We start from the raw sequence: 18,230 nt of genomic DNA, 5'->3' as shown, positions 1-18,230 counted from the left end.
AAGGACTGATCAGTGGTGGGGCACCTGGCTGGCTCAGTCTGGAGAGCATGCAATTAATCTTGGGGTCATGAGTTTGAACCCCATGTTGGGCATAGAGTTTACTTTTTAAAAAAAGAAAGGAAAAGAATTGACCAATGGCAAGCATGGCCCCTTAAAGAAAATGCCAGAACCTCTTGCATAAACTAACAAACCAAATCCTGAGCTACATCAGTTGTGGGATTTTCCCTGGTGCCCCAAATTATTTGCAAGAGTTGGCAAAAGGTGTTAGTGCCAAGAGCTTCTATGGAGTTTGTTTTTGGTTCTATGATGTGAAACGCAGTGTTGTGTAGAGGTGCTAGAAACTGGAAGTGGACAGAGGTGTGTCTTGCTCTGGATTGGCCATTTTGAGGTCTTGGTCAAGTGATGACACTTATTTGAGTGTCAGTAGCCTATTGAGAAATGTGTCAATAAGATCTAGAAAACGAGATAACATGCTTCTCTAAGATCTGAGATCAGTTCTTCTATTATTATTCAAGTGTTTGAGACGATCTGGAGCCTAGTTTCTTTAAGAATAATTATCAAGTAGGTAACTGAGAAACATGCCATGTAAAGAGCCCAAGAGCTCCTACTGTGTCAGTGTCATTGCCTTGGACAAACTCAGAAAAGGAACTAAGACACAACTAGACTAGAAGAAAGTGCTCATGGTATGAAATGCTTGAAAATGAAGTTGAGGTTGATAAAGGGCTCAGAAGGAGGTACTTTTGAAGAATACACATGCTATATAACATAAAGATGTGAAGACAAAGGAAATGATTTTAAAAGAAAGATTTATAGGAAGTTGTGCTGATGTACCATGTAAAATCACTTTGCTGCCCAACTATGGATATCTAAGGTAGAAATTAACATTTTTTCAAGGATTTTAGAATTTCATGGACTTCTTAAAAAAATGTATTAAAAGTGGCTCCCAAAGTTTACAGCACTTTTTTTCTTGTGAATTAAACTACTGAAGGACATATGCCCTGATTTTTTTCATTTCCCACGTGTTCCTGCAAGGAGCAGTTGATGGAGTTGTATGCACTATATTAGGGCTGGATCAGTCCTTTGAGACATTCTTGAACTTTCAGGTCAGAATGTCTGGGACTGTTGTTCAGCTCTGTCCTCATCATCCATGTGGCTTTGGTCTCATTATTTTTCTGAGCCCTTGTGTTTTCATCCCTATAGTGGGCCAGTAACAGTCATTCTGTCTACTTCACAGCATTGATGTGAGGGTCCAATAAGATCTTGGATACAGATGATTGTACAGTGATAAGGATCTGGGTAGCTGAAGGTTAAAAAGACAAAGAATTGGCTAAGTTTTTAAGAAATCATTGTCTTAATTTCAGGTTCCCCTGAAGCAGACCCTGAGTAAAGGATTCAAATGTAAGTTGCTTATTTAGAAGGTGACCTCAGGAAGCACTGGTAGAGAGGGGGATGGGACAGTGAAGGGAAGGAAACCAGTGAAGAGTGTGCTGTCAAGCCATTTACTACTGTGGGCAATTGGACCTCATTTCCAGATGGGGAAACTGAGGCACAGAGGGATCATGCCACTTGTCCAAGGTCACAGATCTATGAACATGAAGCTGGAATTCAAGCCTACACAGTGCCAATGGGAAGCCCTACTCCCAATCTCTATGTGATGATTCAGCTTATTAGGGCAGCCAGGCTGTGGGGTGTGGCAACAGGTTATGTGATGTTAGGAATCAGACGATCCTGGTTCCACTACTTACTAGACAAGTGAGTGATTGTCTGATCTCTTCAAACCTTGAATCCTTATATGTGAAATTTGAAAGCCTATTGTGAGGACTCACAATACTATTTCAAAAGCATAAACACATGTAGGGCCGAAAAGCATAAACCTCATGTGTGGTAGCAGTCATTCACTCTAGTTAATATTGATTTCTCTGACATGGTGTTCTCAGATATCTGCAAAAAAAGAAGCTTTCTAAGTGTGCTTTTATTTTGGAAAACAGGAAAGGAGACACCTTTACTTCCTACATGAGACAAACGCAATTTTGTAATATCGATTTTAAGATGGAGGCTAGAGAATTTGAAATAGCAGATACCACTCAGAGTCATCAAATACTGTGGTCTGTATTTGTTTAACAGTGTGTGGTGGGCAGGGTCCTCACATTGGTGTGACTTTGGAGGTAATCACTTAGCTTTGTTGACCTTCATTCCTCCATCTATAATAAGACAAAGGATGGAGTGGAATTGTAGGAATTTCTAAACTAAATTCTCTTTCTGCCAGACGGATTATACTAAGGTCAAAAACAGAAAATTGCTCTTGATACCTTTGGAATTCTCTGTGTATGTACAACAGGGGAGTTTCTCTAGACAGCCTTCTGTTAGCCTTTCCTTTAATTAATGAGATGCCAATTTACACATTACTCACTTCTTTTTTAAGCCAGCATCCATCTTGGTAGTTCAACTGGAGGAATGAACATAGGGGTGATATTGTGCCCACACATGAATGGACTGGTTAGGGAACATGTAGACCCAGACCCAAGAGACAGGAATGCTTCTTTATCATTCAAAGGAACATATAGAAATACAACCCCACAATAGCTTATGCATGTTCAAGTAGTTAGTTTGAGCACATACAGGCAGCACTATCCTGAACAAAGAGGCATAAGATATACCTAATGGAATATCCAACACAAAGAAGAAAGTTGGTTTTTTGTTTGTTTTTTTGTTTGTTTCAGATTCCACGTCTTTTAAGAGGGAACAGACCTCCATGTGACCAGACAGAGGGGCATCAGAAACAACTAGGTAACATCTGTTACCATGACTTCATGGGCCTCGGGTCAAAGACGTCCACCTTCTCAGAAGACCCCTGCCCCAAATTTTGCCCTTAAGAACCCTGACTTGTAAGCCAGAGAGGAGTTTGGCGTTTTTGAGCATTAGCTCCTTGTTATACCGGGTGACACCACACCAATAAATCACCCATCTTCCTTCATGGCCAAAGCACCCTTGCAATTTTCCTTTGCGTGCTGCATACCAGGTGGATGGATTCTCATCTACTTTGGTTATATTTTATCCAGAGATTAAACTCACCAATGTTAAAGGGACAGTTTTATAACATCTTTCCACAGTCAAAACTATATTATGAAACGTTTTCTAATAAAAACAATCAAAAGGTAGTGTAGGTCAAAATTCACTAAGTGGTGTAATTTAGATTTGTGCATTTCATAGTATATAGATTTTATCTCAAAGAAGAGGGGGAAATAGCTATAGACAAATATTGAAGCCACATGGTATGCATGCAAAAGGGTTTGGGATGAAGTGTACTGATTTTACATCTTTCTTTGAAATGCATAAAACTTAAGAATTGATAGATGGATGGATTGATGTATAGTCATGTAATAAACAAATATAGTAAAATGTTAATTATAGAATCTAGGTGGTAGGTATGTGAGTATTTATAGTAGAACTCTTTTAATTTTTATGTGATTTTATAAATATTCACAATAAGACATTTGAGAAAAAGGCAATTATTTTTCTAGTGAAAAAAGCACCTGGGGCCAGTCTGCACTACTAACTAAAAGTTTAATCTTAGGCAAGTTCACTTAATTTTTGTATGATCAGTTGACTCATCTAAAAAAATGGGATAGAGTAAGAGTATTAGACTCATAAGGTATTTGTAAGGTTCTTAGCATGTAGTGTGATGGAAAAGTTTGTTAAATGAAATTTAAAAAGTCATCTCATATACAGGGACATTAGTGGGAGAACAGATTATACTGATTGTTTTTGACATTCAACTCTAAGAATGCAGAGTTTTATTAAAACCAGATGACAGGCTTATACACCCTGAGGTATTTGTCATTTTCTCTCTAACCCAGGTAAATTTCATCTCCTCCTAAGAGGTAGCAAGAATCATCAGGATGGGTCAATAATACTTAGTTTCTGTTTTCATTTCCTTCAAAAAATTCCACTTGCTTAAAGCATGCTCCCTGACCCCAGGCTCAGTGTATATGTAATATCCGGAAATCAGTATAAAAGCATGTAGCTACCTGGTCACATAAAATAATCTAGTGATTCGGTGATTTTCAAAAAGAGAACAGTAAATGGTAGTCATGTTCTCCATCAAAGGTTAGGAAACCTGTAAATTAATTAGTAAGAGGTTTACACTTTGAAATTTACAAAGAAGCCTGTGTGTCACATAAGTGGGGCTTTCCCCATCTTTTAAAGAACTAGGCATATGAACAGCAAAGGCAATTTAAATAACAAACAAAATAAGCTGAAATGAGAGTTCTTACTAACAGTAGATTAGCACAAATAGGTGGTCTTTACTCATTCCACAAATATCTTTGAGCACCTACAGGCTCTGATCTAGGTGCTGGAGGTTTAGTTACGAATAAGACAGAAATCTCTGTCCACATGGTGTTTACATTCTAGATGTTGAGGCAGACAAGAGACAGGAAATCAGTTAGTATGTACGTCTGTGCGCAGGCCATGCATGCATGTATGTGTGCGTGTGTGTGTGTGTGTGGACAGTGTTAAGGACTAAAGAAAACAATCAGGAAGGGAAGGGAGGAGGTGAGAAGGTTTGCAATTTTATTTATTTTTTATTTTTTTTAAAGTTTATTTTTATTTTTGAGACAGAGAGAGACAGAGCATGAATGGGGGAGGGACAGAGAGAGAGGAATACACAGAATCTGAAACAGGCTCCAGGCTCTGAGCCATCAGCCCAGAGCCCGACGCAGGGCTCGAACTCACGGACCGCGAGATCGTGACCTGAGCTGAAGTCAGACGCTTAACCGACTGAGCCACCCAGGCGCCCCAAGGTTTGCAATTTTTTAGATAGAGTTGTGAGCTTACATCTCACAAAGAAGGTAACATTTGAGTGAGGACTTGAGGGTAGGGAAGGTGCAGGCATGTGGACATCTGGGAAGTGCATACGGGAGAGGAGGTGTGAATGTTCCACATGGGAAGATGCATGGCCTGTTTGCTCCAGTGTGGCTGGAAAAGATTAAGTACAGGGAAAAGAAGCATGAGGTGAGTCAGAGACAACCAAGCCATAGGCTCTTATCGTCATTTTAAGGATTTTGGCTTTTATTTTAGAGTAAAATTTGAGCCATGGAAAGGATTGGGCAGAAGAGTGACATCTCTGGATTTCATTTCAACAAGACCCCTCTGGCTGCTCTATTGAGAACAGTCTTGCTGGTGGTAGTAGAAGAGAAGGGAGAGGCAGAAGCAGACTATGGTAGTTTTAAAATATGTCCATGAATTCTTTGATATTCTTCCCATTGAGAATTGGTTGGGGAGGGGGGTCCCTTGGACCAGGTGGGCTTGCTTGTGACTATTTCAACCTATCGAGTAGGGTGGTAGTGAAACCGAATTCTGAAGCTAGGTTATAAAAGGCCATGAGATTTCTACTCCATTTACTACAAAACACTCTTAAAGCCCTCCCTGCCAGTGAGACCACATTGGCAATTCCTTCTTGTCCTTTTTTTCAGCCATTCCAGCCCAAATGTCAGACATGGGAGTGAAGAAGCCATGTTGGAGACAAATCCTTCTGGCCCAGCTATTCCAGATCCAGTCAGTAGAGTCATCCCAACTGAGGGCCCAGACATCATGGAACAGGAAACAGATGTCCCATTGTATAATTTCTGAATTCTTGACCAGTAGAATCCATGAGTATAATAAAATGACTATTGTTTAATGTCACTATGTGTTGGGATGGATGATTATGCAACAATAGATAACTGGGGCACAGAGAGAAGAGATGAGCCTCCTACAACAATCTGGGTAAGAAATAATGGTGGCTGAACTAGGGTAGTTGCTGTGGAGAGGTAAGAAGTAGATTCTGGATATATTGTAGAAGTCGGATCATGTATTTGCTGACTGATTGAATGGCAAGTAAAAGAGAAAAGTCATGAGTGATGCTAGGGTTTTGGGTTTTAACCACTGGAAGGGAAGAGTTACCATTTACTGGGATGGGAAAGACTATAAGGGAACAGGTTTGAAGGTGGAGGGTGGAAGTCTCAGGAACTCAGTTTTGGACATGGTAAGTTGGAGATGCCTTTTGATGATCCAAGTGGAAAGTCGGTGGTTGGAAATGACATAGATACACACACATACACAATCATAAGACAAGATCAGATCATTGTGAAAGAAATGTAGTCAGAAAAGAGAAGGGGTGGAAGAACTGAGCCTTGGGTCACTCCATTGCTTAAAGGTCAAGGAGATAAAGAGAATCCAGGAATGGAAACTAGAAAGGAATAATTAGTGATATAGGAGTATTGTATTGTAGAAGCCAAGAAGAATGTGCTTTAAGGAGGAGGGGCTGATTACTTGGGTCAAATGCTGCTGACAGGCCAAGTAAAATGGGTCCTGAGAAGCCACCATTGGATGATGGAATTTGAGGGTTTAAGACTATCATTTATTGAGCACCTATAATATGCCAGGCATTGTATTGAACATTCTTATAATAGCAGTAGAGGAGAAAGAGGTGGCTGCAGGCTAACTTCAATAGATGATAGCTATCATTTATTGAGTATCTATTGTATATCTGATAGTTAAGGGGAGACTTACATATGCTATCTCATTTAATCCTCACCATTGCCTTGTGGGGTATGGATCAGGGACGTGAAGCCGCCCAATGTGGTACAGCTAGTAAGGGTCAGAGCTGGGACTCAAACCCAATTCTATCTGATGTTGAAGCTCTCGGTCTTTCTGCTATCATTCTTCCTGAAGTGGTTTCCTGGGAAATCCTGGTGAAAAGCCACCAGAAAAGAAAGATCTTTCTAACTTCAAGTTAAGTTTTGCTCAAGGTTTTTAGGGAGGATTTAAAAATGGTTTTCTAGTAAAAAAGTATGAATGCGCTGTAGAGTAACTTGCAAAATTCTAATATAAATTTTCTAAGTAAATAAATAACACGTGTGGGGGCTTGTCACCTGAGTGGCTTTGGATTACATGTGTTTTTCTCTCTTTGGTGAATCAACTTGTGAATTCATTACCCTGTCTTCCCTGGAGAGGTTGATTTGCTGGTTATTCTGGTTGGGTTGTGAGGGCAGATATAGCCTAATTAACAAAGGCACTCCAGGCTGAGGTTCTTAACCTGGAGATTTGAGAAAGTCAGGGAAGGCATGAATTCTCTACCTGGAAAACTTTGGGACTATGGACATATTTGTTTCTCCACAGGAAGTATCTATCAGCTTCTCAAAAGGATCCTTGACTTCCAAAAGGCTAAGCCCCACATGGCAGAGAAAGACCATCAGGTATAACTTGTATTTATGAGGATAATCATGATTTTCACTCAATCCTTTTCTTGGGCAACTTTTGAAGGCCCAGTTATGTCATATCTAGAGAACACTAATGGTGACCAGGCCTTATGATTGCATTGTCTAACAAAAGGTTTGTGGGTCACTTCCTATGAAGCCTGAGGAATGAGATTTGACCAGTAAAATATTGTCAGTTCTCTGACATTTTGACGGACACCCTGGTACATAATATTTGGTCAGGAAAATCAAGTATATGTGGTTGGTCATAATTGTTCCTCAAACTTGCACATCGCAGGACCAAGTGTTAACAACTCAGGAAAATGAAGATGTGAGATTCCTCTGTTGCTTTTTAAAAATATATAGTCTAAGTTAAGAAAAGCCAAATTCCCTGAGCCATTTTCCTGAATATATATGAGAAAATATCACTCAATTAATGACCTCTTATTTTTATCGTCCTATTTGCTTATAGTTCCGAGGTTATAGATTTGTGGCTGGTAGCAATGTTTCCTTTAAATCCATGCTATTTGAATTTTTAGATTAGATGCCAATATTTAAAAATCAGCAGATCCCACCAGCACCCCCACCCCGCCAGGCACCTCTCCCCAGCCCATTTGGATTTCCAGCTTCTTTTGAAACTCTTGAGGCAGCAGGATTCAGATTGGCTATGTGATGTAGATTGGGAACAATTCTGAATACTTCTCAGAGCTATGCTTATAGTGTTGTTTTTTAAATGGTTAATCTAAATTTCAAATTTGTTTCTAATTTAGTGGCAACAGCTCCTTCTCACATGAACTTATAGGTTGGTATACTTTAGAATTCCAAAAAAACTACATTAGTTCAGGCCTACTGAGACAAATGTGACAATACTTAGTGAAAAGATTAAGTGTATTTAAAAATAAATGTAGTTGATTCTTTGCAAGAAATTAGGTTAATATCAATCTATCGCTAGTAGTATTTCCAAAGGGAGAGTTTTTCTAGGACACCTTAACAAATAGACAAAATTAATTTTATATGGCCGATATTAAATATACTTAATTAAAAACATGTATTATTTTAATTAATAAAAATATCTGCACCTGAGCACACATGCTCCTCTGAGTCAGCTCTTTCTTTGTAGATAATGCAGTAAATTACAGGCCTCCTCAGGTTAAATAATTACACTCCAGATTTGGCAGCATTCAAATGATTGTGCTTTTGCATTGGTGATATTTGAGTTTATTGTATTTGGTATTTGGCTATGCCAGCGAGACACTGATCTTAAAGCATACAGCCATTATTTCAAAACACAAGCCAAACAAAAGTGTACAGTTTAGGGAAAGTCATCTTTGCCACAGATTAAATGCAATGGATGGCCCAGACAAGCTCTTCCCTCAAAAGGCAATATGCCAGTACTTTTGCAAATGGTTACTAAGTGAGATTGCAGAGTGATTTTTCTGGGCATTTTAAGAAATAGAATATTCACGTGTTCATTTATCTACTGCTGCTTAACAAACCACAGTTAAAACCTTGTATGTTTGCTCAGGAATCTATAATTTGGGCAGGGCTCAGCTCAACACATCACTACTGCATGAGGTATCAATAGGAGTAGATAGACACCAGGGCTAGAGGACCCACTTCCAACATATGTTACTCACACAGTAGACAAGCCTGTGCCACATCTTAGCCAGGGGCACGACAAGGATACTTGGTTTCTCTCTACTTGGGCTTCTCTTTGGGGCTGCTTGGGCTTCCTCCAAGCATGGTGGCTGGGTTCCAAGAGCAAGTATTCCAAGAAGACTGAGATCAAGCCAGAGGCTTCTTGTAACTTAGTCTCAGAAGTTCCAGATTATCCCCTCTGTCTCATGCTATTGGCCAAGTAAGTCATTAGGTGTAGCCCAGACTCAAACCTCTCAATGAGAAATATCCCAAAGAATTTGTAACTATCCTCCATCTATCACATCACATGTCCAATATGTCACTATTAGCACCTATTCAAGGTGGCCATGTGTCCTGGAAGAAAGCTTCTGAATATCAAATTATTCCAAGGCTCCATCTGGGGTTCAGTCTGAGTCCATATTACTCAGAGTCACATGGATTGATTTTCTTTAAAATCAGAGTTGTTTAAAGTGAAGTATGGGGGTGGGGTGGGTCATTGATGTAGTGTATCCATGAGTGGATTATGTTGCATATTGAAAGCTCTGGTATATGACAGTTTGGTGCCATTTGGTGATAAGCTCATATATTCATTAAGAACAATAAAAGCAAACAAGCAAAACAATCCATAATACCTTTAACTCACATTGATCTTGCCTGTCAAGACTGAGGTAAATTAGCTTTTGCTGTAGAAGGATGTATGAATCCCATTTCTATTAATGTCTTGCGGTTAGAGAGGCAGTGTGGACTAAGGACTTGGATTCTAAAATTAGACAAACCTAGAGTTTCCAAAGCTAGAGCTGATACTTGTGAGCTGATGACCATGCCATGACATACATCTTTTGTTTTCTCTACTGCCAGCCACAGTAGGAGGTTCTGTTTATGTTGCTTAAGAGCATAATCTAGTCTTTTATGATTAGGCTGAAGATAATCCATAAGCCCTGTTCTAGAAGTCACCAGATATAAAACCTACACAGCCTGAGAAAACCACATCTGATCAAGCCAATTTTCTTCTCAAAACTGCCTCATTACAAATATATATGGCTATACACTTTTGTTGCTCTATCTCTTGCATTCTGATGATTTCTTCCTGCAAGCACCTATACCTCAGTTTGAGGGCTTTCTCTGGTCATATGTACTCAGGCTAGAAGTGCTCTGTGGTTAATGTTCCTCCGAGCATCCCTCAACTGATGATGGACAGGACTTCACTGATATATACCTCTTTTTCTTGTGACTTAGTTGGGGCAACTTCAAGGCATATTCTACATCATCACTGAGTTGTCCTCCCAAATCTGAGCCCTAGTTGCCCACAGTGGTAACCTGTTCATGAATGTATTTTCTTCCTTGTCTTCTGTGTCTCACTTAACCATTCCCCTAATTCCTGGGTTCACCTCTCAAATAAAATAAATTACTTGCACTCAAATCCTTATGCCTGAGTCTGTTTCTTAGAGCATGTAAATTAAGACAAAGATATTTTATGATCTTATTCTGCCTACTTTTACAGGCTTAGTACTGCTTATCTCCATTAAACATCCTAAACTTAGTCCCATTAACCCAGCCTCCCAAGACCAAACACATCTTGATGTTTGTCTTGATGTTTTGTATCTTTTTAAGACCATTTCCCTTTGTTAGAATGCCTTTTCATGACTGTGTTCCTGGCTACTCTGCCTTTAGGAGTCAGTCCAAGAGTGGCTTCTTTGACTTCCTATCCTGGGTCAGATGCCCCCTCCCCTGTACTCCCAAATATGGATCATATACCTCTGCTCTGACACACTGTTTCCAAAGATGGTCACAAAAATTCCTCCAGTATCCACAACCTTTTGCAAGCTCACCCCATTAAGAAGCAGACCCCATTTCCCTTCCCCTTTCATCTGGACTGGCCTTGTGACTAACTTTGACAACAGAATGTGGCAAAAATGAGCCTAAGCCTTACAAGGACTTGCCGTTTCCATTTTCATTCTCTTGGAAGCCAGCCTTCATGTAAAGAAGCTTGAGCTACTCTGTAGATACTGAGAGATCACATGGAGAGATTATCCTTGTGAAGGAGACACAAGATGTCCCAGACAACAGTCAGTATCATGGTCTCAGTGGGTCCATATTGAATGCTCATTAAACACCATATGGAGCCCAGACAGCCATTCCTACCAAGCCTTGCCTGAATTCCTAGCCCACAGAAATCAACATCAGTTGTTTAAAATGATTGAATTTTGGGGTAATTGTTAGACAGCAATGGAAAAACTACAATATCTATTATAGAACTTGTCATTAAATACCATAATTACTTATTTACTTGTCTGTCACATTTGTGAGCTACTATAAATGGAGACAATTTTCATCTTAATAGCGGTGACACCTGACCTATGGGAATGCTTTACAATGGCGAGCCTAGGAAAAAATGAGGCTTCTTAAGGAGATCACAGAGAAACCTTGTCACTGGAGATTTTTTAAAGGAAATGAGTACCAAAAAACAAAAGGTTCTAGAGAATGATTGTGGAAGACAAGAGTGGATGAAAATTCAGAGCAATTGCAAGGGACCACCAAAATGTGTATTAGAATTCTTCTAATAATTGGTGAGATTATTGACCTCTGTTTCAATCCATATGCAGCCTAGATGGGCCCCACAGTCACAAGTATTTATGAGGGCCTGTCAGGCAGTTATCACTCTGTGCAATTAAACTGTACATCATGGTTCTCACTCTCCGGAAGAAGTTTACTGTAACAGAAAAGCAGATGTACCAACACATTGTGGGCTGCAGGAGGATATGAAAAGGTGGGGAGGACAGAAGGCTCAGATTCAATGGTTTTAGACCTAGGCAGGATTTCCATGAATCCGCTTCATCTTTTCCCTTCACGTAGTGTTTACTGAGTACTGCCTGGGCATGGCACTCCCTCTCCCTCTTATGCTGAAGCCTCGCCAAATTGAGAGGAGTTTCTCACATGTTCCACACTCTGTCATGCCTCATAGCCTTTGCTCTTTCCCCCTTCCTTCCTGGAATGATTTATGACCCATGCTTCCATGCCCTTCACCTAGCAATGCTTGTATTCGTCTCTGGAGCTCCTCCCCCTTCTTTTCCTCATCCCGTCCCCAGGAAGAAACCCCCCATTTGCTCTGCCATTTCAAATGTCTCCAGATTCAGTGTGAGTCCTCCCTGCTCTGCAAAGCCATCACTGACCACCCCAACCTGGGGTTTCCTAGAATGTGGCGGAAAGGGAACTGGCTTTGGAGCAACATGAATTTGGGTTCAAATCCTGGCTGTGCCGCTTGTGATTCTGCACAAGCTCTTTAATCTCTCACGTTTCCTCATCTGTAAACTGGGCATGATACTCCCACTTCATAAGGCTGTAATGAGGGTATGGGAGATCGCTACATAAAGTGTTTAGCTGAGTCCTGGTATGTAACACACCAGTGATACATGTTATTTTCTTCCTCCTCTCTGAACTTCTGGCATTTAATATCTGCACCACTCATTTGTCCTCAAATCATAGTTATTTTGTGACAGCTCCTGTCCTGTACCATCATTTAACTTAATGTTATTCCTTGCTCAATTTTAATATATGCTTCCTCCTAATATCTAAAATATAACTTTTTATATCTTTATATGTCCCAAGAACAACAGATTCTTAATAAATATCAGTGCATGAATGAATAGACAGTGGAGTGTTGGCTGCCTCTTAGGGCTTTCTATAGTACACTTTGTTAAGTACAGCATTCCAGGTTAAGAGCTCACTCAATTAGAATAACTCTAATCTCAGGGTTTTTTTTTTTTTTTTCCAGGAAAGGAATGATTAGGGAAAAGTTCAACACTTTTCCTTATCCTACTGGATCAGTGTAACAGAGGAAAATGAAGACCCCATCCCATGAAAAGATAACTCGGAGGCAATGCAATATTGAGAACAATGAAGACACAAAGACTACCCCTCCAGCTCCAGGCTTTTTTTTTTTTTTTTAATATGCATGTATGACCAGATCAGGGATAATGAGTGAGGATGAAAGAGCAATTATGTGAAGAGTAATCCCCAATTGATTACATGGGAATTAAGTAAGCTGATAGGAAATATCAAGTTTGGATTAAGATATTAAGGGCCCTCCCGTCATTTAGATGGAAACAGTCATGAGGAGGGAGAACAAATCCTCTGTGACTGACTGAGGATCCATCTGTCAGAAGTAAGGGGTAGGATGACATATTATAAGTGAACGAATAAATGGACTTAATCAGGGATGAAAACCAAGGATCAGTGCACCCTCAGGACATACGAGATTTAAAGAGAAGACAACACAAAATAGGGCCAAGCTCCAAAAAACCTCCAGAAAGGAACTCTAGAAGTTTTCTAGACAGGTGTCTGCTCCCTTGCTAGTCTTGAGGTTGCGGTAGTGAGCTGCACTCCATTGTGAGGCTGGCAAAGCCATGCTACACTGGAGCAAAGAGCAGGAGGGTTCTTGAGAGAGTGCCTCACAGTGATTTCAATATGCTTTTTTATGCCAAAGGACCCTTTGTTCAGAGTCTTATAGAGTCCCACGATACATAAAAGAAACAGAGGTATTGCTGTATGATTGCAAAGAAGCAAGAAGAGAAAGGGTGAGGGGATCTTGGAAGATGATAATATCTTGGATCCCGCTTCCTAGGACCTTATGCTTGGCAGAACATGTTGGGAAAACCACTGGCCCAGGATATCTATAAGCCTTTATGAATTACTCTTGTCAACTGGCAAGGTTTTTGGCTAAGATCCAGTTGGTTAAAGCCTTCCAAAGCAAAATGTACTAAAACTAGAGACTAAAGATCATGTAGTAAAGATGACTTCATCCCCCTCGAGGGGAAAACAGGCCTTTGTCTGCTTTACTACACCAAAATCTCAGCAGGGTTTATTCTTTCTGGAAAATATTCTTCAAGTCATAACTGAGACTCTCAGTGGAAGCCAATTTCAATTTAGTAACACCTAAATATATCTGAACCAACAGGTTCTGGATGGCTCTTCAGAATGAGCTGTTAGAAGAGACAAGAGCAGCCCTCATATTTCCTAAGAGAGGCCTTGATGTCCGAGGATATTTTCAGTCTTACAGGACGGTTTAATAATGAATCCTTGGGATCTTGAGTTTCATCCTAACTTAAGAGTGAATGTAACCATTGAGTTAAGTTTCTAACCTCAGACACTAGAAGGGTAGTTACAAAACCAAGAGAAAGTAAAGAGACAGAAGAAGGGCTTTGAAGGCCTTTCTGCCAAATGAGAGCCCTCAGGGTCATACTGGCTGAGAGTGTAAGTAGGTTTGCGGCCAGTGTTCCCGGCATGTCAGGAGTGTAGAGCGTCTTGGGTGGTTAGTAGTCTGAATCAACACTTACTGACAAATAAATGGCGGATACTATCATGACTGTCCTCATGGGAAAGATAGGAATTGAATGTTTTCTCTTCACATTGCAGTAGGTTTCAGATACTCAGCTGAGAGAGACCAGACCTGAGGTTTTTGGTGGACACTTCAAAGCCGAGGGTAATGCCTATTGTTAAGAGGGGGACACATTTTGGGACCACTGCCTTTTCACACATGCTCCAGGCTCCAGAGTGCCCCTCCCCATCCATGTCTTTCAACTGGAAGCATGAATTTAATTCACTGAGAGGTGGACTGGCCCCCAGCCTGCTTTTCCTGTCCTGTGATCTTAGAACAATCTGACCTTTTCCCTGGGTGGATGCTGGTTCCTAGGGGATGGATGTGTAATGCAGGACAGCAGGGGTTCCCCGCCCAGCTCCACATTTCCTAAGAGTGAAGGCACCTGTTTGGCTATGCTAATTTGCTCCTGATGCAGGTGAGCTCACCCCTAGCTGCTTTAGCAGAGAAGGAAGGAAAGATGCCTTTTCACAGGTACCTTATATACCTAGGCTCCCTCTTTGAATGTGCTGACAACATTTTCTTAAGTTCGTCTTCCTCCTCAGTAACATCCCCATCAAACATTCTGTCAGAGCAAGAGCCAAAAACAGAAAAAAAAAAGTATCAAATGGGAAAACAATGAAATGCCTGTTTTGTTCCTGTGTGCAGTGAGCAACAATAAGCCACACTTTCTGAAGTGTCTCAGAAAGGAATGCCTGTGATGTTCTTTCAAAGAAGGACTCTGGCCCCAAACCAAGCTGTAAGCCATGACAATGCTCCACTAAACACCAAAAAGAATTCGCCTTTCAGCCAGAGAGGCATTTCTCATGTACTGGGGGAAAATGCCACCCACACCACGTCACCTCAGCACATTTACTGTCACTCCCCTCTTCCTGCTGAAGCCAGAGGAACGTAGCACACTGTGACTGTTGGGTGGACTGAAACTCAGCTGAGGAGTCTGAGCTCTGGGAACTCTGCCCCCTAAGATGTGCTCCCGGAAAGCAGGAGTCTAGGAGGTGTGTTTGTATTTTAGGGAGTTTACGGCTCTTGGGTCCTCTCTCCTACAGAAAGAGCTTCTCCCCTTCGTCCCCACCTAAACTTTCCCCGTAGCCAGGCATTTGAAGTTAGCTGAAGTGTCAAAACACTTTGTAAAAAGGCCATTGAGTCAGGAGGGCTTCACCGCGCCTGGGCAAGTTCAAGTCCTTCAGAGGAAAAGGGGAGGGATCGCCTCTTACCTGGGCTTCTTTCACTATTCCATTTTTCGTGCAGTTTCCACTTTGCAGGCTGTCGCTCTGTTTCCTGTGATTGTGCAGATTCCCATTGCAGACAGCACCACCTCCAGGATTAGCCATTTGTGTGAAATGATGGAATCCAGCCGGTTTTCGTCCAGAGGTTCTAGGCAAGCTTTAGTTTTGAAGTTGGTGAGGGAATGAGAGAGGAAGCACTTTGGGCTGAGTCCCTGAAGGAATCCTACCGATCAGGCTTTCCAGAAGAAGAGCAACAGCCTATCTTTGGGGCAGATCTTTGAAACAAAAAACAAGTGGTTACCTTTACACTCCTCCTCCGCTCAGAATGTGACCTTCAGGACAACAAACCTGCTTTTGAAACTAGAAAGGAGATTGTCCATGCTGGCTCCTTGGGGGGGGGGGGAGCTGAGGAAATCTGGAAACTGCAAAACCCAGAGGCAACTGCGAGGAGGCTGGCTGAGGGGGTGGAGCATCTTTTAAAGACACACACACACACACACACACACACACAGCACAGTCAAGGTCTCCTGTGTGCAGTCAGTTTCGAATTTACGTCTACCCCCACCCCTCCCTCCTGCATCTAATTACAACTTTTGGTTGTAGACCAAGCTCAAGGTCAACATTCCCCCCCCCCCAAAACAACACTCAGTAGTGGTTGCCTGGGCTAGCAAGAAGGAGAGGAGAATGGGAAGTTACTGTTTCACTAGCACTGAGGTTTTTAGCTGGTTCCATGGATGGCGGTGATGGTTGCACAACAGTGTGAATGTACTTAATGCCACTGAACTTTACACTTCAAAACGGTTAAGATGGTAAGTTTTGTGTGATGTGGCACACAATAATACATGATACAAAATGGCAAAAATAATAATAATGTTCAGAACCCGTCTGATGTTAAAGCCAGTGATGACACGAGGGGTATTGGCTCATCCAGAATTCCAGTGACACGAATCTGGGAGACAGAATATTTGGTTTCTGGTTAAGGCTGTGTTACTTTACCATGTGACTTCAGGAGAGCCATTTGCCCTCTTTTTGCCTCATTTCTTCACGTGTACAAAGAGACAAAACATTTTCAGTGGGCCAGTGGCTGAGGGGGCAGCAGGAAAATAAAAGTGTGGCCTGGGTTTGTTACTGACACAGGTGTTGTAGGGCAGATGGTGAATGCAGTGCCACAGTCCTGCTACACCTCTGGTTTACTCATTAACTCTTATTGTCTCGATGCTTTAGTTACTAGAGGGCTGTTTTCTCCTACCATCAAATGGCATTGTAGTTTGGTGGACAGTGTCAATCATTTACAGCCTGTTCGGTCCTCAAGCCCACTGTCATGGTTGCCCTGAATGGAGACTTCTTTAACATCAGGCACTTAGGAAAAAACAAAAAACAAAAATGAGCCATTTATTGGATCAATGGACAAAAACAAAGACACACACAAGCAAAAAACAAAAACCAGAAATGGTCCCTGTTGTTAGAGCCTCATTTCTTGGTTCTCAGCTCTCTAGGACTGGGTTCGTTTCCCAGTCCATTGGCTTATGGAGGAGGTGATGATAATGCTTCTTCTAACCATGGTTTGCATGTGAGGGTTGCCAATTTTCCACCTCAGGGAGAGCTAAAGGAATAAGGTGAGGTCTTAGGCCAAATAATGAGATGGGGCTAATGCCAAGTGTGCCCACCCCTTTGTTTCTCAAACTCAGACTTTCTATTGCATCTCTCCCAACCTTTGTTATCAGAGCAGAGCTAGCTTTTCCCTGGCTAATTGTAACTCCCTGTTACACTGGGAGTTGGGAGTTATTTGTATTGGCTTATTTCCTTCTAGACGTATGCAAAAAGGAGATGAAAAGGTAGGATGGGACACTGATAACTGCTGGCCTGACTGCCCCAGCTTACCTAGGGAGACAGGTTGAAGGGGTGCCTGGATGGCTCAGTTGGTTGGGCATCTGACTCTTGATTTTGGCTCAGGTTCACGGGATCCAGCCCAACATCGGGCTCTGGGTTGACAGCATGGAGACTGCTTGGGATACTCTCTCTCTCCCTCTCTCTGCCCCTCCCCTGATCTCATGCATGCTTGCTCTCTCTCTCAAACTAAATAAACATTTTTTTTAAAGGAAGACAGGTTGAAGACATGGTGTTATTTTGACTCAGCTCTAATTATCCATACAAAGTTTTTTTTGTTTTTTTTTTTAATAAAGATTTTGAGATAAAACTAACTAAATTCTGTACATTAGATGTTTCTATCCCTCTTCCTTTTCTTTTCTTCTTCCTTCTCCTTCCCTTTCATCTTTTGAATTTCCTTTCCTTTCTTCCTACTCTTCCTCCTTTTCCTCTTTTATTTTTTGTTTTTATTTTCTTTTTACAAGGGGACAAAAACCATATATAAAGAATACATCTCAAAACAGAACTGAAATCTGTATCACTTTGCTTTCCCCCTACTGTCAATTGCCAACTTTAGATAATCACACATCAGCCTTCTAGAAGTATCTATTACATGTCCTCATTCTTGAAACTTTTCCATTTTGCTTGCCATGTTGGAATATGTGAGTTGCAATGTGCACAAAATCATATAAAGACAGCAACCATTTGTCATCAGGCACCATGGATATGCATAATCATGATGGCTCATTGTGTCTCCAGGAAAAATAAGTGGGGAGGTCTGTTTGCATTGTGTTGTCGCTTTGAGTTTAAAGACATTTATTGCTATGGTCTGAATCTTTGTGTTCTCCTAAGCTCATATGTTGAAATCATGACCCAAGGTTATGTGGT

The 18,230-nt window shown here is 41.2% G+C and overlaps 1 protein-coding gene and 1 long non-coding RNA gene across 2 annotated transcripts in view; one reads left to right on the top strand and one right to left on the bottom strand.

Annotated features, from left to right (window-relative positions):
- The window catches only part of SPTLC3 (serine palmitoyltransferase long chain base subunit 3), a 131,076-nt gene extending 115,063 nt beyond the window's left edge, over positions 1–16,013 (bottom strand). Inside the window, exon 1 of the mRNA XM_049651143.1 lies at positions 15,465–16,013. Coding sequence (XP_049507100.1) covers positions 15,465–15,581 — 117 coding nt within the window. The 5' untranslated portion in view covers positions 15,582–16,013. The remainder of the gene's footprint in view (positions 1–15,464) is intronic.
- LOC125936825 (uncharacterized) lies at positions 1,327–6,147 on the top strand. The gene is made up of 3 exons (XR_007462143.1): positions 1,327–1,398; positions 2,721–2,787; positions 5,475–6,147. It is a non-coding gene; the product is annotated as an uncharacterized LOC125936825 (long non-coding RNA).
- Positions 16,014–18,230: the final 2,217 nt, after the last annotated feature.

Source organism: Panthera uncia, assembly GCF_023721935.1.
Source record: "Panthera uncia isolate 11264 chromosome A3 unlocalized genomic scaffold, Puncia_PCG_1.0 HiC_scaffold_11, whole genome shotgun sequence".
Taxonomy (NCBI): Eukaryota; Metazoa; Chordata; class Mammalia; order Carnivora; family Felidae; genus Panthera; species Panthera uncia.
This window is presented reverse-complemented; position numbering and strand designations above follow the sequence as displayed.